At 38.7% G+C, this 26,484-nt stretch overlaps 1 protein-coding gene across 6 annotated transcripts in view; it reads left to right on the top strand.

Annotated features, from left to right (window-relative positions):
* Nucleotides 1-26,484, top strand: part of myo9b (myosin IXb) — a 35,153-nt gene that overhangs the window by 5,705 nt on the left and 2,964 nt on the right. For 3 of the 6 annotated variants that reach the window (XM_084912599.1, XM_084912600.1, XM_084912602.1), the window contains exons 3-36: nt 6,384-6,478; nt 6,642-6,704; nt 6,886-6,985; nt 8,868-8,968; nt 9,975-10,098; nt 10,314-10,403; nt 11,241-11,357; nt 11,615-11,749; nt 12,143-12,264; nt 13,957-14,098; nt 14,322-14,511; nt 14,718-14,787; nt 15,003-15,125; nt 15,203-15,242; nt 15,351-15,473; nt 15,638-15,718; nt 15,808-15,918; nt 16,037-16,159; nt 16,413-16,562; nt 16,743-16,885; nt 17,421-17,726; nt 19,595-19,673; nt 19,906-20,097; nt 22,419-22,504; nt 22,614-22,693; nt 23,455-23,639; nt 23,986-24,090; nt 24,255-24,425; nt 24,517-24,549; nt 24,636-24,747; nt 24,835-24,908; nt 25,011-25,203; nt 25,379-25,507; nt 26,377-26,482. In XM_084912599.1, the coding sequence (XP_084768725.1) occupies nt 6,384-6,478; nt 6,642-6,704; nt 6,886-6,985; nt 8,868-8,968; nt 9,975-10,098; nt 10,314-10,403; nt 11,241-11,357; nt 11,615-11,749; nt 12,143-12,264; nt 13,957-14,098; nt 14,322-14,511; nt 14,718-14,787; nt 15,003-15,125; nt 15,203-15,242; nt 15,351-15,473; nt 15,638-15,718; nt 15,808-15,918; nt 16,037-16,159; nt 16,413-16,562; nt 16,743-16,885; nt 17,421-17,726; nt 19,595-19,673; nt 19,906-20,097; nt 22,419-22,504; nt 22,614-22,693; nt 23,455-23,639; nt 23,986-24,090; nt 24,255-24,425; nt 24,517-24,549; nt 24,636-24,747; nt 24,835-24,908; nt 25,011-25,203; nt 25,379-25,507; nt 26,377-26,482 (4,094 nt within the window). The remainder of the gene's footprint in view (nt 1-6,383; nt 6,479-6,641; nt 6,705-6,885; nt 6,986-8,867; nt 8,969-9,974; nt 10,099-10,313; nt 10,404-11,240; nt 11,358-11,614; nt 11,750-12,142; nt 12,265-13,956; nt 14,099-14,321; nt 14,512-14,717; nt 14,788-15,002; nt 15,126-15,202; nt 15,243-15,350; nt 15,474-15,637; nt 15,719-15,807; nt 15,919-16,036; nt 16,160-16,412; nt 16,563-16,742; nt 16,886-17,420; nt 17,727-19,594; nt 19,674-19,905; nt 20,098-22,418; nt 22,505-22,613; nt 22,694-23,454; nt 23,640-23,985; nt 24,091-24,254; nt 24,426-24,516; nt 24,550-24,635; nt 24,748-24,834; nt 24,909-25,010; nt 25,204-25,378; nt 25,508-26,376; nt 26,483-26,484) is intronic. The other 3 variants (XM_084912603.1, XM_084912601.1, XM_084912604.1) reach the window with 3 other exon arrangements.

The following is a 26,484-nucleotide window of genomic DNA, read 5'->3' as shown; positions in this document are numbered from 1 at the left end:
GATTCCTCTGTGTGGAGTCCACGTGCGCTTTCATGTTTCACGTGTAACTAAATGCCCTCATTCACCAGGTGTTATTTGGCACAGATTTTCACACTGGGTGCCCTTTCTAACATGTCCACGATACAGGGATTTGTGTTTTCTCCCAGTCTCAAACCAAGATTTCTTGTATATTATCCGAATGTGTTAGCTGCTACACTGTGGAGTAGGGCTGCCACACACGATTATTTTGATAGTCGACTAGTCACCCATCATTTTTGCGATTAGTCGACTAATCAGATCATGCGTAAAACATACATCTTATTGCACCAGCATGCATCTTCTCTTATATAACTATCATTAGCTTACAGTTTAAGGTATGTGCTAACTAAAAATAAAGACAAGATGATCGTTTATTAAACTTTTAATGAAATTAGCAGATTGTCTTGGTAGAGTTTAATAAACTCAGCCAGCTACTCCTTGCTATCTAAAATATAACAGGACATTGGAGTAAATTCTCGACCATCTCATACTTCTGTTAAATCAGTTGTCTGTTTGACGTTTATCCTACTGCTTTGTTGTGACTAGTCGACTAATCGTGGCAGCAAAATCCATAATCGGGGACCCCCGTGGTAACCACAGGTCTCTAGGGAAAAGTGCCTAGTTTGTAACCAGTTGGGGAGTGGTTCCTGGCAGTTGCAAAGTGAAATTGGAGGACAAAGGGGTGCTTCACTGAAAACTTCTGTGATTGGTTTGGTAGTTAGCAGACTATTGCAGGCACCAATAGATGTCGACTTGTCAGTTTTTGTGCTATTTGTTCAAGTTTCACCTCAGCTCGCAGCATAAACAAGCATTTGCAGGCCCGCAAGTTTGACACTTTTGGTTTTTAGAGAGTGATTATGTCATCTCACTAGCGGACTAATGCTGATCATTTGATTCTGCTGCAGTGAGTGACGTGACTAAAGCGGAAAGATTGCTTCAAGCTGAGGTCTGACTTGTGCTGATACGAGTTTTCTGATAGATGAGGGTGATTTTGTTTTTCTTGTTTTCTTATCCTTTTTTAGACATGCAAATGAAATGCAAAATGTTCCAAATAGTGAAACCACTGACTAGTAACTTCCTGCAGCAGAAACCTCAGCTTAATCAAGAAAAACCACAAAAAATTCAGCTCTAAAGGAAGCTCCTGTAATCATTTACTAGTGAAAAGCTCTGAAGAGCTATTAATACCATCACATTAGAATAGGAAAACAAATGAACATTGTTGTTTTTGTTTGTGATCTATTTGTTTTGCAAACATGTCTCACATCAGGACATCATGACATCTCACATCAGGATTTACATGAAGCTCAAACAATTTCCCAAAATCTGAAGGCACCGGAAAGTAAAACAAAGGCTGGGAATTCCCACTTGTTTTTTTTTTTGTTTTTTTGTTTTTTTTTACCCACCGCTGTAGTTTCACTGTAGTCTGTGTTGTTTCTATCACACCAGCGTCATGCTACAGTGTCCGTGTAAATGAGTAACGACACATTTCCCACTTGCTTTCTGTTTCATTTGCCTGTTGCACAATTGCACAATGCATGACAGAGAGCAGACATGAAACTAGGCCAGATGCTTTTCCTCTTTTAAACGTATCGAAGTGTGTGTTGTATTTGCTCAAGGACTGAGAGGAGTTCGCTGACTTGGTGACAGAGATTCGCTTAAATCTCTCCCAGCTACCAAAATGTGTAAGAATGCTCTGTTTGAGTTTATGTACAGGCTTTATCTCTTTGTTGGTACAGCAACTAACCTCTTACACAAAGGATATCATCCCACTTTGTTTCCGATTATGCACGCACACATACATTCACACACCCACATGCAAACACAATCCCAAAGGACCAGCTTTTCACTGGACAGTTGCTAAATATGGATTCTTCTTCGCTCTAAACAAGTTGAGCGAGTTTCTCCTTCCACCAGGTTGCAGCATAAATATTTTTCCTGTTAGCTGAGCTTTACCTCCTTTTATAGTGTGTTGTGCTCTGTTCTCAAAAAGCTTATGGGGAATCCCCGATTTAGCTGTGTGGTTTATTTAGTATATCTTTATTTGTGTTTACTGTGGTTTATCTGTTGTATTTTATTTCTTTATTTTTTTTAACTAGCAAAATGTTGAACAATTTTTACTGATGTCTGAGTTGTCACGCCACAGTGTTTACCACAGAAAGTCTGGCCTTGCAGCAGGAAAAAGGCACTCTTGTAGCAATCAGGATCAGTTGACGTTAATCTCTTTCGGGGGAGGGGGGTTATTGTTGTGTAGTTAAGCCACTGGGATTTCCTTGTATGCATGAGTCACACCTCAAGACTTGTTCCTTTTTATCTAAAATCTGAAAATATTGGGCCTTCTGTTTTTTCCCTGTAACTTTCAGTGTTATCTCAACTGTTGTTGGCACGTAGTGGAAAGTACACCTAGCTTTGATCTTCCTGATGCTAGGAGACGGCTACTGACTTCAGACTATTTGTCATGTGTCATTAAAATCTGCAGTCTTTAGTCCGCAGATGACGACACCTTGCATTATCCAGAAATGGTGAATGATTTATTGGGTAGGTATTGGTGATCAGGAATGAGATTGCTGAGCTCCACTGGGAGAATTTGCAGGGTGTTGTCTTGAAGGGAATGAAACAGAGTAGAGAAAAGAAACAGGAACGTGTCAGAACGTGCTTGGGCAGGCCTGCTGCTAAACATAAAGAACAAAGTATAAATCACTTTTCTCTCTCTCTCTCTGTATCCCTCTGCTCTCTAATAAAGGCACTCTTTCAATCCATGCCCCTGGTTAGTTTAATCCATGGATCATGGATTTTCACAAGTCCACATATCGAAGGAGATTACAGATTATTTGAAGCTGTTCTCGGTCCCATTTTCCCCTTTTCCGCCTTCCGTATTCCACAGTCCATTTGGCACCAGTTCCATTACTTATTTTGATTTGCAAGTCAGCAACTGCGACATTTAGGTGTTCACTGGTAAACATGAGCTAGGCCAGCCATTCCTAGTGTGGGAATTGGCCCCCAAAAAAGGAGAAGTTAAATGAGCAGGATTTCGAGAGCGTTTAGATGATGTGCTTGATGTATTTTACATGATGTCTGTCTGTCTCAGTGTTTGTTTCTTTGCCCAAGTCTTGGTCTAGGACAATCAAACGTGACAAACATCTCAGGCCCCTGAAGGTTATTAGCTATATCAGACATTATCATGTCATTGTGTTGCCTAGCAATCACCTAGCATTATGATTATATTAGCAGCATGATAGCATTTATGTACCTATAGCAATAAAAGCACCAAACCATTTTTTTTATTGTCATGACAGTAACCTCTCACCTGTACTGTCAAAAGCCAAATCATACAAGCTTAAAGCAACATGCTAGGTGATTTTTTTTATTCTTTTACATATAACCATCCTCTACCACACTTTTCTTTTTTCTTTTTTTTCTTTTGCTTTAGTCAGTGTGAATAAGTATATTAGTTTGCTAACAGAACAAATAAGTCAAACAGTACTGTATTATGCAAATGCATTAGTCAAATAAAACAAGACAGAACATTGCTGCTGTTGATATAATATTCATATTCAAATCAGCAGTGAAAGGTGTCGCAGACTGTCTGCACACAAGCTGGAGAACCACAAAATTTAATGAAAGAATAAAATAACTACTCCAAAATCTGAGGAATTTTTGACATTAATGCCACGGGTTTTTTTTGTGTATTAGCAACTTTATTTTTATTGTCATCAATTATAATTTCATTTCCAATTTTTTTGTTTTTAATCAGGATCTCCATCAGCTTCAGTCTAAGCTGATCTACCTGGGATCTGTACACACACCATCCAACAGCCACGGCACATAAACATGAAAGAAGCAGGTTCCTCTTACACAAGCAGCATTGAGTTTCATAGACAGAACAATAAGAAATTGTTTTAAAAACAAACAAACACCTGCATTAGAGTCAATACATAATCACTCTGCAGACATAACGTATTCTCCAGTATAATTTCTATTTCATTATATCACTGCATGTCCCATTTACATATTTATACTTTGCACTCATATTCACACAGCACATATACATCCTGTCTCCATCAACTGTCTTCTGTATTCAGATAACTTTAATTACAGTTCTTGCTGGTTTTGGTAATACTGCTTTAAATTGTGAATGGGCTGGTAGTTGGTCCAACAGTGAGCCGGCCCAATTTACCATAAACTTTCTTTGAAAAGGACCAGAACAGATAACACAACACGGCATTTAAAACCTGTTTCATAATCTTAGCACTGCTTGAAAAATAATAAACTATAAAATGTATTAAAATTTATCACTGAAATTTTCTTCTTCTTCTTTCATGAAGAATAGAAAACAGCTTATTTTTTACATTTGCATGTCCTCAATGTGAAAAAAAAGTTCCCCATTATAACTTCTCTCACTTCTGGTATTTCCCACTATGGTAATTGCTTTTTCTCAAGGCTAATTCATAGAGACCAACCTTACAAGCGTCTACATATCTACCTGAATTAGTACCTCCATTATCTTTGGGTCTATAAAGGACCTCCATCTTTTTTCTGCATATCACGGGTTCTCTGAGTTTTGACGAGTGAGTGCACATTTCCAGCATGTGATTGAGGATGGGAGAGGAAGAATACCTGGTCTTTGTTATGTTCACAGATTGGTGGTTTACTGTAATGACTGTGATTTTTGTTCTGGCCTTTCTTTACACCATCTGCATTTGTCAGTGTTGTGATGGTTAAGTTAAAATTGTTACCCGTGTTAGAGGGAGCAGCTCGTTACACTGAGTCTTGATCCCAGTATAAAGTCTTTCCTCTTTATACTGCATACCAGCTATCTTTTTGTCTCTCCACATACCTTTCATTTTTCCCCAGCTGCATCCACCAACATTATTTAGTTGCCTTTGTTCTTTATGTGAAATTGATTCATATGAAATTTAAAAGGCAATTTGATAGTCTGTCGAAATTTACATGGATGTAATTTTGAGAACTTTTCAGTGATTTCTAAAGTTGTTCCTCCTGGCATGTGATCAGAACCGTGTGCGTATCTAGCTCACTGTCTGCACCGCTGCTCTGACCTGTTAGGACATGACCGTCAGCCAAGCATATAATGGAAAGAAGTGTAAGGATATCTTCAGAGAAGGGGTGTTAGTTTAGTTTGTGTCCCTCAGACATCCCAAACTGTTCTCACCTGGGCCTGATTAGGAAAAACTATTTAATCACTACCCAAAAAAATGCAGATGGTTAGCTTTCTTTGAGTGTGAAGAAGTGTAATTAATTCCCGTAAACATCGCCCATTACAACAAAACCTGAACAGCCTGAGGTTCCTAAGAAAGAGCAAGGTACAGCGCCCAGGTTTTCCACATTGAGTCATAACTTTTTAATGTCATAGTCATCATGCTAAAATACAGTGACACAGACAATTTATCATCCTTACTTCAGTGGCAGGGTGGTGACTTTGTCTTTAAAACAGTCAAACTGACCTAAGTGCTCTGATTTGGCTTAAATGAGCAGCCCCCAAAACTTTGCTTTCCTTTTTAGAAAGTTTTCAAATAATCTGGGGGGACAAATTGGACCGTTTGGTAGACAGAATCCATGTGCGTCTCACTCTGTCGCACACGCATGCAAGCTTTAGATGGTTGGCATGGATGAGTCAGCAGCATCTATTAAGTGACAAACAATTATGGGCCTTTATCTGAGACTTTTAATAGCGGGACTAAGAAGAGACCTGATAACCGTGACAGTGGTCATAAAATTCCTTCAAGGAAGGGAAATAAATATTGGTTTAATTGATAACAAATATAAAAGTCAAAAAGACGGTGGTATAAGAACCAGCTGATGTTGAGAATTTTAAAAGGATGCATTAATCAGCACTTAGCTGATAAGTTTTAGTTTTTGAATAAACATTTGTGAGGTTGAGCAACAGCAGGCAGAAAATACCAGCCAACAAAGAAGGAACTGGGCCTTAAATGACAGCAAATCTCTTTTCTTTCTCTTTTTTGTTTTTATGAACTCGTGAGCAAAACACAATTTCAATGAGCTTCTATTCTCAGTGCTCCTGCTTGTAATAGAGATGAACAGCTGTTAGCGACCTCTCTGAGCAAAACAGGTTAAATATCTGCAGAAAACACAAAAACAGTTTATAAAATGAAGGTGCTTTTTTGCTTTCCTTTTTGTGTTCACTCCTGATTTATAAGATGGGCACTAAAGCACAACTCATTTACACCAACTCTATCCATGTCATTACATAAAGCCGACTAATGGTAACAGTAATCTGCCATCCACAAACCTACATTTACTGTATTTGGGTGCCAGTGTTTGTGGAAAACATGCCGATAAATTAGTCTGTTTATTTTACTGAAAACTGATGTTCTTTATGTTTTAAACAGGCCTTTGGCAACGCCAAGACCACAAAGAATAACAACTCCAGTCGCTTTGGGAAGTTCATCCAGCTCAACTACCTGGAAAGTGGTGTCATCAGAGGGTAAAGCGCCCTTTATTGTTTTTCTCATGGACCAACTCTGATTGAGTCGTGTCTCTTCAAAGTTAACCGTTTGTTTCATAGTAGTTTTTCTTCCAGTGTCACAAAAGAACAATTGCAGCTTCATGGGTTTTGTTGACGTTCTCTTCCTTTGTCTCTCTATCAGGGCCGTTATTGAAAAGTACCTACTGGAGAAATGTCGCGTGGTGACCAGAGATAAGAGTGAGAGGTATAATTAAGACTCAAATAGAATACAAGATTAAAACATGTGCAATTTGTAGAAAATGTCTTCTGGCAATAATCATGTTCACACCACTCCCCAGTTTGTACAAGAAACCTCATGTCTACCATAGCCCAATAAAAGCACTGAGTCATTAGGAAAGTTGAAGTGAAAATTGCTTCTCCTGCAGAAACTTCCATGTGTTCTACTATCTGCTGATGGGCGCGTCCAAAGACGAGCAGGAGGAGCTACATCTTCTAAAGCCACAGGATTATCTCTACCTCAAACAGGTACCTTTGATCCACAGGCTTTACAGCAGCAGTGAAAGAGAAGGTGGAAGACCAGCTTAAATACATGCCATATATAACGTTATCAAATAGGTGAAGACCAGCGAGATATGTTTTATGGAAACAGACCTACAGGGTCTTGAAACTTCTTGGAAGTAAAGAGAAGCCTGTGAAAGCAGCTGCAGTATAATTAATAAACAGATATTCACATGAAGCTAAAAAAAACTACACTTTAATTGCACTTAACACCACACATGCCTTTTCCTCCATGACATTTCCTCCTCATAGCCTTCAAAGGAAGGTGACTGGATTTTGTGGCAACATTGACTCATACTATGTCACCACACAATGCAACAGTAACTGAAATGCTACAAACTGGAGTAAAAGTAATCCAATTCAGTTTCATTTCTATAGCAACAACAGCAATAGCTATCTGTAGGGGCTGAAAACATGTCTTCTATGTGAGGATGAAGAGGAACCATAACCCTAAAAAGAGTCCCTGGTACACCACCAACCTGTTCATGTCTCTAATTGTTTTTCCTCTCGTGGCGACACACCCGTTGAGGAACAAACGCTGGGTAATGGCGATTCTGTTTTGAGACATGTTAAGCTAGAGACACCAGCCGTAGTGAATTGTCGTTTAAGAACCAGAGCAGGGGACAGTGAAGGGACTTGAACCTGCTGGCCAACGATAAACATAAATGTTGTGTCAGTGTAGATGTGTATGTATGCTTTACCTGAGGTTGTTCATTATGCAGCTGCTGTACAGGAAATAAACATCTGTTCACGTAAAGCTGAAAAACTGCACTTTTAACTGAAACACTGCCTGTGCTTCTCCACTAAATTACATTATTAAATGCAGGACTTAAGAACAAGTCTGGCATGTTTGTTTATTTTTCACTGACTCTTTTACCCTTGTCTTCCTGTTTATAGATGTAGATTTAACTGAAATTACAGTTTAACCACCTGAAAAGAGTGCTTGTACACTCGGACATGCGCAGACTGTTTTCTTTCGTGGTGATGAAGGGAAATGCTGGGCTGGCATGTAAAAGGGCATTTATTCTTCCAGGACCTGAAGCTCAGTAAAGGACCTCTCCAACAGCCAAACCCATGACATGACATTGACCAATAAGATGAAAGGAAGAAAAACGGGTCAAAATTTGTACTTGTAACTTTAAACTTGCACGCAAGCAAAGGGACTTGAGCGCAGAGTTTTACACGTAGTTTTTTGCTTTCTGTGTGCAACCTGTGCGACCTTAACGAAAAAATTTTAACTTGTGTAAATATTTTTTACAAACAAAAATCTTTTTTACACGCACACAAATTCTCATCTAAAGATGCACAAACATCAAATTTTCAGATATTTTGGTTTACAAGGTTACAAAACTCAGTTCACAAATATGCATTTGATTTAGAAGTACAAATTATTTATTACCACAATTTGAGCCCATAGTGCAGCAGCTTGTATTCTGCCAGTGTATACATCTGCCACTGCTCTCGTGTTCTTTCCTCTAATAGTTCATTCACTGTGAAGACGCGATCACTGCTGAAGTCTTGTACGTATCAGAAAAAGCAACTTTTGCTCAGTATTTCAAGTCCAACATGATCAGCTCAGTTTCACTCATGAAGACGTGCCAGTGCACAAGTATAAAGGAAACAACAGCGTTACCCACTGCAATACAGATTCCATACCTGTGCATGCACACAAAAAAATCCACAGAGAAAGCATTTGATCTCAGCGTTACTGAGTTAAACCAAACATACAGGTTTGTGCATTCCTCAGTTTGCATGTTCTTGCATGATGCAGTGTGTGGATTCTTATATAACTACATCCATAAACATCTGTCTTTGCTTAACATGTATTTGTGTTCTGCATGTTCTACAGGAAGACCTGCTTTTAGACGATGAGGAGAAACTTGGGCAAGAGTACAGGAGGCTCCATCAAGCTATGGAGATGGTTGGGTTCCTGCCCTCCACTAAGAAACAGTATGTATGATAATGATAGTAAGAGCTAAAATGCTACAGACTAGAATAAAAGTTATACTATACTAGTGTCAGTAACAGGTCAGAGCTTGTCCGAAAGCACCTGGCAGCCTCGGGACAAGGCATGTGCAGAAAAGCAAAAACAACATAGTTTGTATGCTGTTCAGGTTGGTTTCCCTGACAAAAAAACACCCACAGCAATTCATAGTTTGAAAAGGTGGGAAGTTTAAAAAACAAAAGTGTTAATAAAGGGTTTCATAGATTTGGTCATGATTAACTCTCTTTTTATATTGAAGGAGGTGCAGACTTACACATGCAGCTTGCTTTTAAGCTTTTTTCTTTTAAGATAATGTGAAGCACTGGATGTCCCAAAAGGAAGCACTGATATATTTAGAGCAACAAAACAATGTTAAATATGCCACCAGTTCATCAGTGATGTGTGGATGAGATTGAGGGGGGGAAAAAAGTTTAAACAATAATGTAAAAGTAATTGTGTGTCCTTTGGCTGTCTCATTTGGTTTTGGGCACAACTAGATTAACTTTGCATGGTTCACATTTTTAAGTAATCCGTATTTAGCTCATACGTTTGTTTTGTGGGTTTTGCTGAGATGACTACATTGAAGATGTTGCCAGTGTCATTTAGAGCAATCTGAGGTTTTAAGGAACACTGCCCACCTTTAATATGAACACTTAAAAAGTAAAAATCCATCAATTTTCTTCTACTTATTTAATTAAAGGGGGGGAGGCCTGGTGCCTGCCCCAAGACAGGCCCTTGGGTTTGAATCCATCTGTGTGGACTTTGCATGTTCTCTCCAGGTACTCCAGCCTCCTCCCACAATCCATTCAGGTCTTTGGACTGTGGGAGGAAGCAGACGAGGATGAATAGACAGATTATATTACGGATACAGATTATATTGAAATTTAAATTCTGTGATACTATCTGACAAAGTGGACATTTGGTTCTTACATTTGATAAGATTAACTGACTGTGTTTGTGTCCAATGTGCAGCATATTTTCCATCCTCTCCGCCATCCTCCACTTGGGTAACATCACATTCACTCAGTCAGAGGACCCTCCGTGTTTGGAGGTTGGACCTCCTGAAGTTTTGTCTATACTGTCAGACCTGTTGAAGGTATGATCAGAAACAGTCGACTTAGTGTTACTGAAGTGTACTGCGTACTGCTACATTTGTAATGGTCACTTGAAAGGGTCCAGTTCCAGAGAAAATGAAAACTAAACTGCATCAGTGTGGTTTGTAAATAAACATGTCTCAGCCTGTAATTTTAGTGGCATTTGCAGAAGATTGAAGAAATGCCTCAATACTTATGTATTTCTTTTTATTTCCAGGTGGAAGAGGAATCACTGGTGAACACTTTGATCAAGAGAAAAATGATAACTGCCAGCTTCACCATAGTTTTACCGTACACACTAGATGAGGTAGTTTAAATGTTAACTTGAACTTTTATTGCCTTCTTCCTACATTAACGTCACATTTTAATCATCAGCTATATAGAAGAGAGAGATGATGTCACCCTGATGTCACCCAGTAGTTGGTTAGTTTATTTTTAGGAAGCCTCAAGCCTCAGCATGTTCAGCATCATCATCAAGATGACTAGATGTGTATGAAGCTGCAAAAAAAAATCAAAAATTAGTCTCCATTCTGATTCTTACAAGGAACCAAGATTTACAAAACAAAACAAAACTCATGAGGAAAAGTGTTGCTAAGATTATAGATTAAGGGGCTTGAGCCCTGTTTCTCTCATAGACTTTTATAGAATTAAACCCCTAAAACAGCAGTCCCCAACGTTTTTTTGCACCACGGACCGGTTTAATGTCAGACAATATTTTCATGGACCGTTCTTTAATGTGTAGCAGATAAATACAACAATACGACCAAGACAAAAACTGTGGTGTTTTGTAAATATAATAATAAACGCGAATTCAGTGTGTAATTGTGTAACTTTATTAGCAGCGTCCATAGTACCAGTTGAAAACACGCCTCAATCACATTCCGTAACAAGGTACAGACACGGCAACATTAGTGATTCAGCAATTCCCAGATGAGCAATCATTTGCTGTTGGTTACTGTCACCGCAATCAGGGGAGGCTTTTCCCAAACTCTGGGAAAGAGCAGGCAAGTTAAAGCCGTACAGAAGAGGCATGTAAACACATCAGGGTAGAAGGGGAACACTCCCTTTTTATACTGAAAAACGAGTTTTGACACTCGTGATGCTAATATTATGTGACTGTAATGTTATGCTCCTGTGCTTTCAGGCCGTCGCAATGCGAGACTCCATGGCCAAATCTTTATACGGCGCTCTGTTTGACTGGATCATCCTTCACATCAACCATGCGACCATGAACAGACGAGACATGGAGGAGTCTGTCTCAGTGAGTCGCATGATTCAATATAATAACGATATAATTGAGATGAAAAGCCTTTCCTTACTTTTCCATATCCAAATTCATTCCTGCCAGGCTGCTTCACTTTAGATTCATTTATTTGTTTTGTTTTTTTTATACAATTAGATTCAAATAAATCCATTAATATGTGTTCTTTTTTTTAAAATGGAACAGGTCTAGCTCATAAATTAACACTTTTGAGTAAGGTGCCTTTGAATTTGTCTGGATTGCTGTTTTGCTTTTAGTGTTTGTCCATCGGTGTCCTGGATATGTTTGGGTTTGAAAACCTCCAGTCAAACAGTTTTGAGCAGCTGTGCATCAACTATGCCAACGAGACACTGCAATGTTACATCAACCAGAACATCTTCAGGCTTGAGCAAGTATGTTTATTTATACACATTTACAACAAGAAAAAGTTCTTTTCATTATTATAACTGGACACACCATACACGTGCGCTTAACTGACAAGTTCTGAAATACATTCTTCTTCACAGCATTTCACACACATATTGGCATGTTTTACAACATACACTCAATGGCCACATTTTTTTAAACATTTTTTTCTGTTTTTCTCTTTTCTTTACTTTCAAATCAAAGAATATTGAGCAGTCAGACAACAAATTGAATATGTGCAATAAATCGAAATTTGCGGATAGTAAATTGAAATTTACTATCATTGCAACACTGTGTTACTAACGGCATTCCTGAGCTTGGAAGACTGATTCACAGGAACACATGACATGATTGCGTAAATGTGTTATGATAAATGCCAGGAGGAGTTTGTGGAAGAGGGCATTGTCTGGAAAAACATCGAGTTCAGCGACAACACCGACTGCGTTCAGCTGTTCGACAAGAAGTCGATCGGACTCTTCGACCTGCTGGAGAAGGAGAGCAGGTAAGTGAACTCATACTACTGTAGACCTTATTAATTTAATTTTCATCTATATTTTATTTTAAAATTGTTTTCAGTTTCCATAGTTCATTTGCTTGTTGAAATTATTGTTTTGTTACATAAAAATGTCTAATTAGACTGTCAAGACACAGAAAATGTTTCAGTACTTAAAGTCACCTCAGGCTGGCTGTGTAGGGAAAATAAACTATGACATGTTTTTTAAAAAAATATTGTTTGTTAGTTTGATTTATTTATTTATTTATTTATTTTTTTTAATCAACCCTAATTTTTATTTATTTATTTATTTATTTTTTTTTTTACTTTCGCTAAAATGTATTTTAAAACTAGTGTGAAATCTTAGTTTAGTTTTTGTTAATATTGGTGGTGGAGGGGGGTTAAAGAAACAAATAAAATTTACATTATTGAAACTATTTAATTGTTTAATTACAAGGTAATGTAGTTAAAATAGAAATTTTGGATTAATGAATAGCCTATAATGACAATTATAACTTCAGTGAGGACATACTTTATACTTTAGTTATGTATTAGCAGACGAGTTAAACTTTTTGCCTTTTGCATCAGTTCATTTGTTACCAAAAATATACTAAAATCAAAGAAGTATCCGAGAGCACAAACCTCCAGCGAGGCAGCTCACATTCTGGGCAGTTTTAATTTTATTTTGCACATATTCAGATTTTGTTTCATTTTCGGTTTTCTTCACACTTTAAGAAGTTTTTAGTGCAGTAAAAACAAGTTCAGACGGGCTTTTATTTAACCTGGTGAAAGACACATTGATATACGTAACATAATTCTGTGTGTAATCATTGTTTTTATTAATGCGGCTGTAGTTCGTGTGTAACGTTCATTTATTTGTAGTAAAATTCATTCAAATGTTCAGTAATTAATATTAATTGAAGTTTGTTTTGGTTTAAAACATGTTGTACACGTATTCAAATGGTCATATATTTAAATGATTGTAACCTGTTAATGAAAAAAAAAAAAAAATCAAGTACACTTGCATTAGAACAGACTGTAATAAAAATTTTCTGAACACTTAGATTAAAAAGGAGTTAAATAAAAATTCAATTTGAATTGTTTTTCGGCCAAATCACAGCTAATAACAGGTAGAGATGATTCAGTTCATCACAGTATACTTTCTGTATTGTTAGTCTAGTAAATATGCCAAAGCCAACTCTTCTTCTTAAAATGTAATTATTTCTCTATGTAACGTCAGTTTTTAAAAAAAAAACACTATAGGATGAAATAATTTTTTTTATTTATTTTTGCGGTTGCCTTTATCTCGTCTTAACATTGTTTAGTCGTACATTTATTCCATATGTCAGCGGTCCCCAACCCCCAGGAGTCGTTTGGTGCTGGGCTGCAAGAGTTGAGGCTTTCAGATCTTCAGGGTTTTTATTGGTTTTTATCTTTTTTTAGCGGGGGGGGTTAGCGTTGTTTTTTGTTTTGTTTTGTTTTTTTGCGTTTTTTATCGTTAACTCCGTTTCCCTGGGTCTTTTCCTGGGTGTTATCAATAAATCCTCTTTTTTTTTTTTTTGTTGTTGTTGTATTTATCCGCGACACCTTAAAGGCCGTTCCGTAAAAATACTGTTGGACATAAACTGGTCCATGGCCCAAAAAAGGCTGGTGACCGCTGCCTTATGTCATGTATTTTTCTTTCTCACTGTGTTTCTTCAGCCTCACCGAGGCCACAGACAAGAGTCTGCTGGACAAGATAAAGAAGCAGCATCAGGACAACCCATACTTCAAACCATCTCCACACACAGAGCCAACTTTTGTGATTCAACACTTTGCTGGGAGGGTTAAATATCACATCAAGGTGGAGTAAAATTCTTCTTTTTTTTTTTGCCTTTGCAGTAACCTTGTTTGATAAGGAAGTGTGGGGGGAAAAAACTCTTTGCAGCCAAGTAAATCATTAATTCCTTCCACAGAGAAAACTGTGGAAGCATTGTTAGTTTTTAGTGTCAGACACGTGTAAACACTGCGAAGGCTGTGAACCACACATGGCGGTGTACTGATCATTACTATTTCTCATTCATTAGGACTTCAGAAAGAAAAACGCAGAGCACATGCGTCCTGATGTCATATCACTTCTACGGAGCAGTGAGCGCTCCTTCATCCATCACTTGGTTGCTTCCAGCCCGGAAGCACAGTTCAGATGGGGTGTCCTCCGAGCAGCCATCCGCATCCTCACAGTATTCAAGAACCTGGGACGTCGGCGGGAAGAATTAAGTGGGTAGTTTAGTTATGGTTGACAGTTATCTAAAAAAAAAAAAAGAGAAAAGTGAATTTCCTTTGTAGGACAACATTGGCACCTTTGTTTGACTTTTTTCCTTAATGAGTTTGTCAGCCTTTATCCAGACAGTCGAGTTTCTTTATGTGAAATGTTTCTCGTTTTTGTTATAATGTACAACTAGCTTGCTTTACTGTCGCCACAGCTGCTGCAAGGCGGAAGTCTTTTAAAGAGATACTAGATAAGCGCCGGAGTACTTTGAGTCAACTATCCAGGTAAATATAAGACACAAGTACATGAATGGCACATATTGGGAATTGGTCTCGATGCAGACACCAACAAGACATATGTCGTTTAGCACTGGATGATGAATAAAAAGCTTAACATCCAGTGAGTTAAGTTTCACATGGTCATATAAGCAAAAAAACAAAACATAACATAAGAACGGTTCTGTGCTGATAAAGTTAAAGAGGTTCTCTCATTCTTGCAGTACCAGCACGAGTCTGGATTTCTCCTTTGATCACTCTGATGAACGACCAGTTGATGTATTTGATTTTTTGGCCATGGGTCACGACCAAACCAGCCAGCCCGTCTGCTGTACTGTGCAGAAAAGGTGAGTTTGCTTTTGGTTAAACAGTTATATTATATATAACAGTTTTTCATAATCCTCTTTCTGTCTGTTTTCTGCAGGAGAACTAAAAGCGGTCGACAGAAGCAGATTATTCCAAAGGTAAAGCCTCACTATAACTCATGGATGTTAACTGATTCTTTATCAATAGTCTTTGATTTTGTTTTAGAGTCAGGAAGCTCACAGTTATATTTATGTTTTATCAAACAGAACCTTGTTGATTTGCGTTCTCTCCGACACATTATTGGTCTCACGGGGCACGACCTAACCAGCAAATCCATCTTCCATCCTCACCGAAAATCAAATCCTTCTACAGTAGGCTCTCAGTTCCAGGTTTGTCTTCAGCATAACGTCTAAAATATCCCTGGTGTGGAAACATTTTAATACTATGTCATTCTTAACGGTGATATCCTATCAGAAAGGCTTAAAAACTCTGTTGCCGTTTAAGATGAAGTACTTTAATGAAAACTTGCTCACTGTTTGTATGCTTCTTGCAGGCATCACTCACAACTCTGATGGACAGAATTGCAAAAGCCGAGCCTTTCTTCATTTTCTGTGTGCGCGCCAATGCTGAAAAGGTAATCTGTGAATCTGTGGCATCATCATTATGAAGTTTATATGTTTCACTGAATAAGATACTTCATCATTTTTTTGTTTATTTAAACAGAAGGAGCTGTGCTTTGATGATAAACTTGTCCTAAACCAAATCAGGGATACAGGCTTACTGCAGATAGTTCACATCCAGAAGTCTGGCTACAGTGCCAAATACACATTTGAGGTGGGCACTCGTTTTAATGTGATTCTACTTATAAATGTATATAAATAATCATCCTCAGGAAAGGAACAACTGATTCATTCATTTTCATCTTCTGATGCTGTTTTTCTCTCAATGGCAGGAATTTGTTGAGAAGTTTAGGATTTTGTTTCCACAAGGAACTGCTGCAACTCCAGCGCACATCACTGCACTGTTTGAGTGGATGGCTTTGGATAAGAAGACCTACCAAATAGGAAAAACAAAGGTAGATCATAATATCGCTTTTCAAACCAATCAGCCCCATATTAAATTGCCTCTGGTCTCCCTTTAAAAGCATTCGTTAATAACTACAATTACAGAATTACAATAATACATTTTAGAATTCTGACGCAAGTAAAATAATAAACACACATAAATGTCAGAGAAGCAGGGTGTGTGTGTGCTAAAATCTAGAGAAGAGTTAACTGCACAAATGTGTCTGCATTTATTATATGTATGGCATCTTCTTATCTACTCAGGTTTTCCTTAAGGAAAAGCAACGGCAACTGCTTCAAGACACACTCAACAAAGAAGTGATGCGCCGCATCATCACCCTGCAGCGCTGGTTCCGCACGTGCCTCATAAGGTTCCACTTTCTGCACAAAAGAGATGCTACAATGATCATACAGGTGCAGCACTTTTGTTTATGCTCACTGCTAAACAAAAACAAAAAACTCTGAGGCTGAGCCAGTAAGATTTGGGTCACTTAGGCTCTTTTTTTTTTTTCTTGCTGTGCCAGTAACTGAAAATGTTCCTCAAAGTCAAAAACATACTTGATTAGGGCTAAAATAGTATTTCTGCTCTTACAGAGGAGATGGCGTCAGTTTTCTCTGACCCAAAATCGAACCGCTACATTGATGCAGGCAGCATGGAGGACGTCCATGGAGGCGTCCAAACACACGGAGTGGAAGCAGGATGATGGCGGCTCCAAAGACCGGGGCAGACGGGAAAGGTACTGACATGGCTGAAGTGCATTACAGGAGTAACAGCTCTTGTAGTTATTATTCAGATATGCCATTACTCAGATTGTGAGCATTACACTGATTGATCTCTTTGAATTGATGATGTATCCCACACTCAGTGCATTAGGCTCATTATCTGGCGCAGAGTGCTGCATTCAAGGGCATGCAAGCAAGCAGTAGATGATTTCAGATTAATACTATAAGGAAATATGTGTTTGCTCACAAACACGTGCCCTTGACAATCCAGTTTATCTATTTTTTAAAGGCATGCATTTATCAGGGTATGTACGCTGAAATGCACCATTTGAAAAATATGCTTGTCAGTGCCCTCTGGTGGCTAAATAATAGTAGGACAAAATAGGATATGTACTAATCTGCTGTATCTGTGATAGCTTTACGGCAGCAAGATGGTCTCTGGTTTAATAATAAATTTCAGGTAAAATGAGAATTTAGCAGTTAAAAACTGTTAGGATTCGTATTCATTTCTCTTTTTTTTTCTTTTTCTTTTTTTTTTTTTAATAACAGCTTGGGAAAAAGGGAGTTGAAGAGGCAGGAAAAAATGGAGCAGCCTGACCCAGTCAATAGTCATGCTGTACAGCGGGACAGAGGCAAATCCCCTCCATCACTCACCAGACCCTTCTCCGTCCCTGTAGATCTAGTTTCCATTAACAATGACTCCACCAGCCACACTAAGGGAAACACACTTCAGCGCTACAAAGATATCGGGGGATTCAAGGAGAAGGCCGATAGGTGGAAGGACAACAGATATAGTGAAGGAGATTCAGGTTCTGAAGCACTCCGGCAAAGAAATTATAGGAGAAATAAATTTCAGTAAGTTTTTCAACTTCTACAGTCAGTGGTTCTGCTAATATGGCCTCAGAAAAATGTTTTGAATACAGTGTTAGGTCCAAGGTCCAAATTTGGGCAACCACCACAGCACATTTTATTATTGATGTTTTTGAAGTGAAGACTTTGAGCTCACAAAGACTCAAAAGTAAAAATTTAATAGGATGCCTGTTTCCTCATTCTTCGGTGATCAATTAAGCAGATAAGTGTTTAACTTTTTTTTTTTTAGATTTTCACTGAAAATCTGATCGTGAGGCTCAGTGAGACGATGATGTAGGTGAAGGAGGCCATTGTTAGGCTGAAAAGAAACCCACCAAGAGATTTTTGAAACTTTAGGCGTGGCCACATTAACAAATTTTTAAAGAGTAGGGAGTGCAAAGCACACCAAAAGGCCCAAAATGGGAGACACATTTTTCCTTAGCTAAGAAAAACCTCTCCCAGCAAGTCCAAAACATTCTTTAGCAGGTAGGCGTATCATTGTCAAGGTCTGCAATCAAGAGACGCCTTCATGAATGTGAATAGGGTGAAGATGAGACAATAGCTGGGAAAATGTCTGTTACTGCAGCTTTAAAAAAAAAAAAAAAAAACTTTGCTCAGAAAGTTGAAAGTTACACTAAAGAAGGAGTTCAGTTAAACAGCGAAGAGCTCAGAGAGTCCAAATCTAAATGATTCAGCAAGAAGCTTAAACCCAAAATGAATGTAGGGCGTGCGGTATGACCGAGGTTTTCTGAGTCTGTCTTTGTGGCAGCATGTTTGAGAAAGTGATCAGCTGCATCTCCACTATGTGGTGCAGAGGATGGTCATTATCCACAACCACAGTTATTTGGATGACCTCCGCATCAGCTGACAGAGGAATCCAAACAGTGTGTGGATTCACACTAGATCCAAACACCAGCAGCAATGACAAATTCCCTTAGTGAGTAATACGGATGCATTTCTGCAGGAAATTATTACGCAATCAACATCCCAGTCTGCCTGAAAAGTCCTGAAGCCATGGAAGGTCACACTGTGGTCCAGGAAGTGAGAGTGTGTCTTCATGTAAAGCGCATCAAACTGCACTCTTTGTTCCCTCTGGTGTTAATCTGCTCACCACAGCTGGTCCATCTTATATTCCACAAAGATCACATGCTCCCCGATGATTGTTAGAACAGCTCCAGATTTCAAATCCCAGCTGGGATTTCAGACTTTGCTCCGGGCAGTCACATCATCATTGATGATCAGGTGTTGGAAGTTCTCTGTCGTTGAAAGTGCAAAGGAAGACAAGTAGTAGGCTTTTAGATCTTGACTTTGAAAGACTGGGGGAAACAAAAGACAGCCACTTCATTTGCTTGAATGTGAGCCAAAAAAACCAACGTTAGATGGAGATAAAGTTGGTAAAATGAATGGCGTAATAAAAGCAGAGGGTTTACACTGAGGCAAAGAAAGGCATTAAACTTGATTGAGCTCGCACAGTTCTGGAAAAGAAGACAAAAAAATTTTTGGACAGATGAAATCACCTGAAATTATGTCAGTTTGTCCAATTTCCTTTGAGCCTCTGAAAATGGGGGACTGTCTGTGTTTTTGGTTTTTTGGGTTTTTTTAAAGGCTGTAATTCCTAAACCCTGTACAATAGTTAAAGCTGCAAGTCTGCACAGTCTGACTCAAAACTAAAAAGACAAAACTACAAAGATGATACCATTGTCCAAATAGTTATGGGTCTAACTGTATGACATGCTTTCTGTTTAAGCATCTTGAATAAGTATTTCTGCCTTAAGATCCTAAAGTATAGATTCTCATGCTATTAATAATGATTGGAAAGTGTTTTATATTTAGTCAAACAATCACTCATTGCTTTTATTTCCCTCTACAAACAGCACCAAAAAGTCCATGTCTGCAGATGAACTTTCCAAGATCAGCTCATCAGGCTCTGACAGCTCATCTTCAGTCAACGAGGTAACATCAGCTCCTGTATCAGTGATTGACCTAAAAAGTTTAATTTAACCTGTCTTTATTATTTTTGTGCTCTTATTGAGTGATTGTTAGTGTCCTTGCTGCATGTATGATAGTGTTGTAGCTTTGTGTACTGTGAGCTAATGACAGTGAAAAACACATGAAAGGAAGCTTCTCGCACATCAAAGGAGGTCTCGCAGACCTCGTACCTCATCACTTTCCCTGGCCCAATTAGGTCAAGGTCCGGGTCCGCAAGCGCAAGAAACACAAGCGGCGCTTAGCCTACGCCCGCAGTGGTTTGATGTGTAACTTTGCTGGCTCCAAGGAGAGCGAGTACTGGAGCTTTCCGCTGCCGCCCATAAGTCCCTGTGTGGCCAGTCTGACGAGCTTGGTCAGTAGCGCCGATGTCCGGGACCTCAAATCCAAGGTTGGATATAGGGATTTTTTTGCCAACCAGATTTCTTCTCTGCATGCAACTCTTGCATGTGTATGTACCAAATGGTTGGATAGCTTGGATTGTTCTGGGACTTCTGATTTCTGCTGTGCAGGCCAGGACAGTGAAAAATGGGCTGTTGCTTTCAAGCAGAAGGGAAATATTAAAGCCCGTTTTTAAAGCTCATTTCTGATCTTTCTTGTCTTTCCACCCAAAATCAGGAGAGGGTCAGCAAGGACAGAATATGAGAAGAATATTATTATGTGCTCTGATGTCAGTGTGTTTGGTCACTTCTTGTCGTTATGGTTATGCAACACAAACTAACATACAGTATTTAATAGACGGCCATTATTAAATCAGTTTTGATTTATTAACTTATCATCAAGTCTTTTTAATTGTGGACTGAAATTTCTATTAATATTTAACTATAAGGAATTGTACATATTAAAGTAACATATGTTCCCCTTGACCCTGATAATGCATATCTGCAAATATGACTTGTTGATTTCCTCTTTACAGAGCCATCCTGGTCTATTAATGACTGCTTAACATTAGGGCTGCCACAAAAAGATTATTTTGTTAGTAACCGATTATTTTTGCAATTAGTCGACTAATCAGATCATGCATCCATTGGACATAAAACGTACACCTTATTACACCAGCATGCATCTGCTCTTATATAACTATCATTAGCTTACAGCTTGAAGTGTTTAAGGTATGTGCTAACTAAAAATAAAGACAAGATGATAGTTTATTAAACTTTTAATGAAATTTGGAGTAAACTCTCTACCATCTCACACTTCTGTTTAATCAGTTTTCTGTTTGATGTTTATTCAGCTGTGTGAACAATATAACAGTAGTTATAGTATAGATTTGAATGCTCCAGGTGTAAGTGCAGCCACTCAGCCTGTACTGCATGTGTCACAAGTTAAAAGACAAAGGCAGACTATGCTTACAGGATGTGATGTTACAACACTAGTGAAATATTAATGTGTCATATTTCAAACGTATTTCTTTGTTCTAACAAAGAAAATTAAAATCATGATGAACAACAGGAGTAGTGATTACTGTAACTATGTGTATATAATTTGGCATTTTCTACTGATGTAGGCCTAAAATAAATACTTAATATCATTTCATTCAGTTTAAAGGTTTATTTGCAAGACGCAAAAACAGACAAAATTGAAAGTTACAAATGTGCATGAAACAAATTCAGACGTGGTGCAGATGTGTGTGTCACAAGTTAATCTGGCTGTAGGCTAAGGCACTTGGCCACAGGTGGCGCAAGTTGACTCGACTCCATTTGAGTGTACACAAAGTAAACTGCACACTTTACTTGTGAAGCGAAAACGCTGAAATCAGAGTAATAAAACTTACGAGCGGAACGATAACGAATACAAGATCCTCCTGATCGTTTAATCTTGCTGTCCTGTGAACAGCATCGGCGTGGTGTTAATTGTTTGCCGTTTTCGCGATCGCCTCATGTATGAGAATATCACCAAGTAAACTCGCAACATTTTTAAACATTTTGTTGTTCAGCAGCAACAAGACTGACGGACTGTGTTTGAGGTAATATCACAAATGTCACAGATTTAATATTTGGTGTTTATTTGCTGGCTTGTCGGTAGCGGCCCTTTAAAAGCAAGTCTACCACACATCTGTTCGACCAACGCCAGTTAATCTGCAACACCGGCTCTAGTGAGCCATAACCACCCGGCTAGCTATCGAGCTGGTGGGTAACAGACGTCTCCGAAAACGTCAGGGCACTTATGCAAATATGTGATGTCTTGATAAATTGGGCAAATATTTGAAGTTTACACAGCTACATTCTTGCCTTAAAATATCTTAAAAGTTTATTTTGTGACCCAAAAAGACACCCGACACAAATCTGGTAAAAAGGAGGACGCATTTGTCGCAGCATTTGGAGGAGTCTTCAAATTTGGACATCCTTTCTCGCGTCGCTGTTATGTAATCGACCTACAAATGCGGCTTCCGAAAGATGCAAAAGACACTTCTGAACTTGGACACAGCTAAGATACCGGAGACTGCTTCTTCTTCCTTGGCGTTTAACGGAAGCTGGTGATGGACTGTCACTATTGTGCTGCAGTTATATCATGTGCATTGGGTGTGGTTTGGTGGAGGCACTTGTAAATTTAAATGTAAGCCTTTAAGATGATATTGGTGCTTGCGCAGCAGGGGAGCACGGTTGGGGGGAAAGGAGCGACTGTCACTTTGGATCAGAACGTGATTTGTTTTGTTGTTGTTGGCTTCTTTACACAATTTGTGCTCTAGTTTTTAAAATCTTTATGTTTCAGATAACTGATGGCTCAACGTTCTCCCTTCCAATCCACAACACCAATGAGGACAGCTTAGGACATCACGACACCAGCACCCCTGATAGGTGAAGCCCTCACTCAGTTAATTTATAAAAATTCAAAATCCAACATTAATGTTCTGAGGTAATTTGATATTCTGCTACATGGAATTTATGTAGGTTGTCTTTTTTGCAGGGCTTGGTCTCTCAGTAAATTCCTGAGGAAAATGGCACCCAGAATATCCCCCAGCAATGAATCTCCAACAGATAAAGCAGGTAACCACAAGTCTGGAAATGCAGATTCAGTGTATTTATATAATGCAGCACTGCTGACACTTTAATGACTGACATGTAGTAAACTTTAAATGGGCTGCAGGAGATATTTAAAGATATTTAAATTCTTTTTTTTGTGTGTGTGGAAATGGAGAAGAAAGGGAAGTAAATGTTGTGTCTTCCCTATCATGGTTTACCTTGTGTATTGTCATACCACTGTTTGACACACTTGTTGTGTTTAGTGTAATAGCTCTTAAAGCAGCGGTGTCACACAAAAGCCCAGAGGGCCAAACTCTGTCTGACAAAAACTCCAGTCTGGCCCTTTGGAAGGCTTTGGAAAATGTGAAGGAGGTCAAAAGATGTTGGATTTAGAACTGTATTTGATAAGTTTTATAGCTTTAACTGTTGGATAAAGACCTCCTCCATGGCCATTCCTACTACACCAACATAGTTAAGTAACAGATAAACTGTTAAATGGCAAAAAAAAAAAAAAAAGTTCCTGTTTTTCATGATTTACTATAGAAGTTTTGTTTTTTATTTTCAGTGAATTAACGCGAACTTAAAGAGAGGTGTATGTGGCCCTCGATGTAAAATAAGTTTGACTTCCTTGTCTTAAAGTTTGCATAAAAGGCCCCACTAGATAATATCAGTTTCTTTTAAAAAATGAGCATTTCATTAAAATTACAGGATTTAACCTTCAGTTAAGTCAAATCTTATTGTAATGTCATTACTAATATTGCTATCTGTCCTTTTGCTGCCAACAGTCACCTTCTCCAAGCACACTTCACATTCTAACCAAACGACAAACCAAAACAGTGCGAAATCAAATCGTAACCCCACCATTCGAATCAGCCGTGCCACACGGGGGTTGCAGTGGGACTCCTCTCTGGACCAAGAGGTTACTGACAGCAAGGAGCTACGAAACCTGGATGAGTTCCTTGGGAATCAGGTGAGATCACAACTTAAGAGGGAGAAGGAGCAGGTTTCTAACTTGAGTTTAAACCCATACGACTCTCTCGTTTATACCATAAATGTGCTATTTTCAGGACTTACTTCGTAGGTAGATTATCATTGTACACATAGATGGGCAACATGAAATGGGTCCCAGTTATAGCCAGCCCAGTTATTTTACACAACCTTAAATCCAGATTTACAAGTTATTTAAAAAAATGCCTTTTTTGGCAGTAAATATTGTCCATATTTAGCACATTATTTCCTGTCTTCAGCTTCAATATCAGCTATCCACGTTTAGAAAAACTTCTAGTTGTTCACACTTTCCTCACCTTTGTCATCAGGTGAATGAGCTGCAAACTAGAAAGGATCTGTCGCCAGCTGAGACTATTTTTCTCACAGCCACGATGCAGTTCAGAGAGAACATCAAAGGCATGTACTCTGTCCAGGTCAGTCAGTGTTTTAACTTGTTGGCTCAAATGACAGAGGAATATGGAAGGCAGCTTTTTCAAGTTTTCCTTGTGAAAATCTTCTTTTTTTTTTTACACTTTTATTGACCAAATAGCTTGAAAATAAAATGCTGAATAACTGCACTTTCTGTTGGCACCATCAGAAGCCCCAGATTCACTACAAAGATCTGATGAAAGGCTTCCATAACAAGGTGAACACGCTAGCAGGAGTCACTGAAAAGGGAGAAGTTCCAATGGTGGTAAACCTCTTCCAGTCTGTGCTGGATGGCTTCATCAGGGCCACAAAGAAACGAGCAGCGTCTGAACCTGCAAAGGTAAATTTTATTGCATTCGGTCGATCCTCAGTTGCTAAAATACTTTAAGAGTACAGCTCATTTATATGTATATTTCCCTTCTGGGTTCTAGACGTTGAAGAAGAGAAGGAAAAAGGATAAAAGTGTAAGTGAAATATCATAATTGAATTTACTTCTCGTGAGTCTTGCTGAGTCTCATGAGGGATCTTGCTTTATTTCTTGTGTCTACAGCTTGACAGTCCTCTGGATCACCTGTTCAGCACATACCAGGTGAACATTATGCAGTCATGTGACTTGTGTGGCTCCTACATCTGGGGAATGGAGAAAGCCTATATGTGCAGTGGTGAGTTAAGAAAACAATTTGTATGAGCATTTCAAGAAACAATAGACAGTTCAATTTGACTGTGTTTTCCTTCTGTTTTTATTTTAGCGTGTAAGTTGATATGTCACAAGAAATGCCTGAGCAAAATCATCACGGACTGCTCGACACGGTGTGCCAGGCAGGTAGGTATTTTTCAATCAAATATCGTAGTATGAAAGAATAAGTATAAAAACGTTCCCTTTTATTGCTTGAGACTCATGTCTACCCTTCTTATCTTGTGATAGGATGGCAGTTTACCAGCCTCAGCTCACTTTGGCGTGCAGGTGTGCGCCCTCACCAGTAAAGCCAACCCCGTGCCCATAGTGATGGAGACGTTGCTGATGCACGTGGAGCTAAACGGACTCTACACCGAAGGGATTTACCGCAAGTCGGGCTCGGCCTGCCGAGCGAAGGAGCTTCACCAGGTTCTGCAGAAAAGTAAGAAATTAATGAAAGTTGAAATGCACGAAGTTTCTAGAAAAACTATTTTACAAGAGTATAAATTCTAAAAAAGTCATCAAATCTCCAGAAACTAATGGCAAAAAAGCCATTTAAAATAACCTCTTTTTGAGTATAATTTTTTGTGTGTGTGTGATCTGTTTTTTACCTTCAGATCCTGAGACGGTATGTTTGGATAACTACCCGATCCACACCATCACAGGCCTCATTAAACGCTGGCTCAGAGAGCTGCCTGACCCCCTCATGACATTTTCCCTCTACCACGACTTTCTGCATGCTGTGGGTGAGGAACTGTTTAAACTTTGAGCACTTTTTTTTTTTCAGAAATGCCTTAATTCTCTATGACACAGATTTGGCAAAGTCCTACAAACATCCTCTTAGACTTTGGTTCCATGTTTACATGTTAGTGTCACACAGCTTCTCCACATTTTTAATTACCTGCTCAGCCACGTCCCAAAGGTCCTCCACTTTGTTGAGATCTGGAGACTGTGGAGGTCATTTAAGTACAGTGAACTTACTGTTCAAGAAACCAGTTTGAGATGATTTGAGCTTTTTGACACAAGAGCAATGAGACAATGTGATCTTCGTTTGGCACAGTTGGTAACAATATGCAGGTAGGTGTGGCATTCTGAGATGCTTATCAGGGCATTTTCGGCCAGAGAACTCCTGTTCATTCGGTTTCTGATCATTCTCTGTAAACGTTGTGTAAGAAATCCCAGTAGATAAACACTTTCTGAAATAATCAGACCAGCTTGTCTGGTACAAACAACCACACCACACCACAAAGTCTACCTTCACACAACCTTCACAGACATATTTCTTCCGCATTCTGATGCTCAGTTTGAATTTAAGCTTGTTATTTTTACCATGTCTATATGTTTAAATGCATTGACTTGCTGTCATGCATTTGGTTAATTAGATATTTGTGTTAATAAACAGTTGAACGTGTGTAACTAATAATGTGGCGTGTTATGTGTATATGTTATTGCTTAAAAAGAAACATAGCAGTTATAACTGTGACTATTCTGCATAATATTGACAGACACTATGTACATGTTGACTCTGTGTTTCAATGGTGAATTTTCGGTATTTTCAAATATAAACAAATGTGAGTGCAGATATTTAAATTTTCCCCTGTTAATTCATCCCCAGAATTACCCGAGGAAGAAGAGAGAATAAAGGCCGTGTACCAAAAGCTCGAAGAACTTCCTCCTGCTAATTTCAGCACGTTAGAGCGGCTGATCTTTCACCTTGTCAGGT

Source organism: Perissodus microlepis, chromosome 18 (assembly GCF_051167445.1).
Source record: "Perissodus microlepis isolate ML-2025 ecotype Zambia chromosome 18, ASM5116744v1, whole genome shotgun sequence".
In the NCBI taxonomy this organism is placed as follows: Eukaryota; Metazoa; Chordata; class Actinopteri; order Cichliformes; family Cichlidae; genus Perissodus; species Perissodus microlepis.
This window is presented reverse-complemented; position numbering and strand designations above follow the sequence as displayed.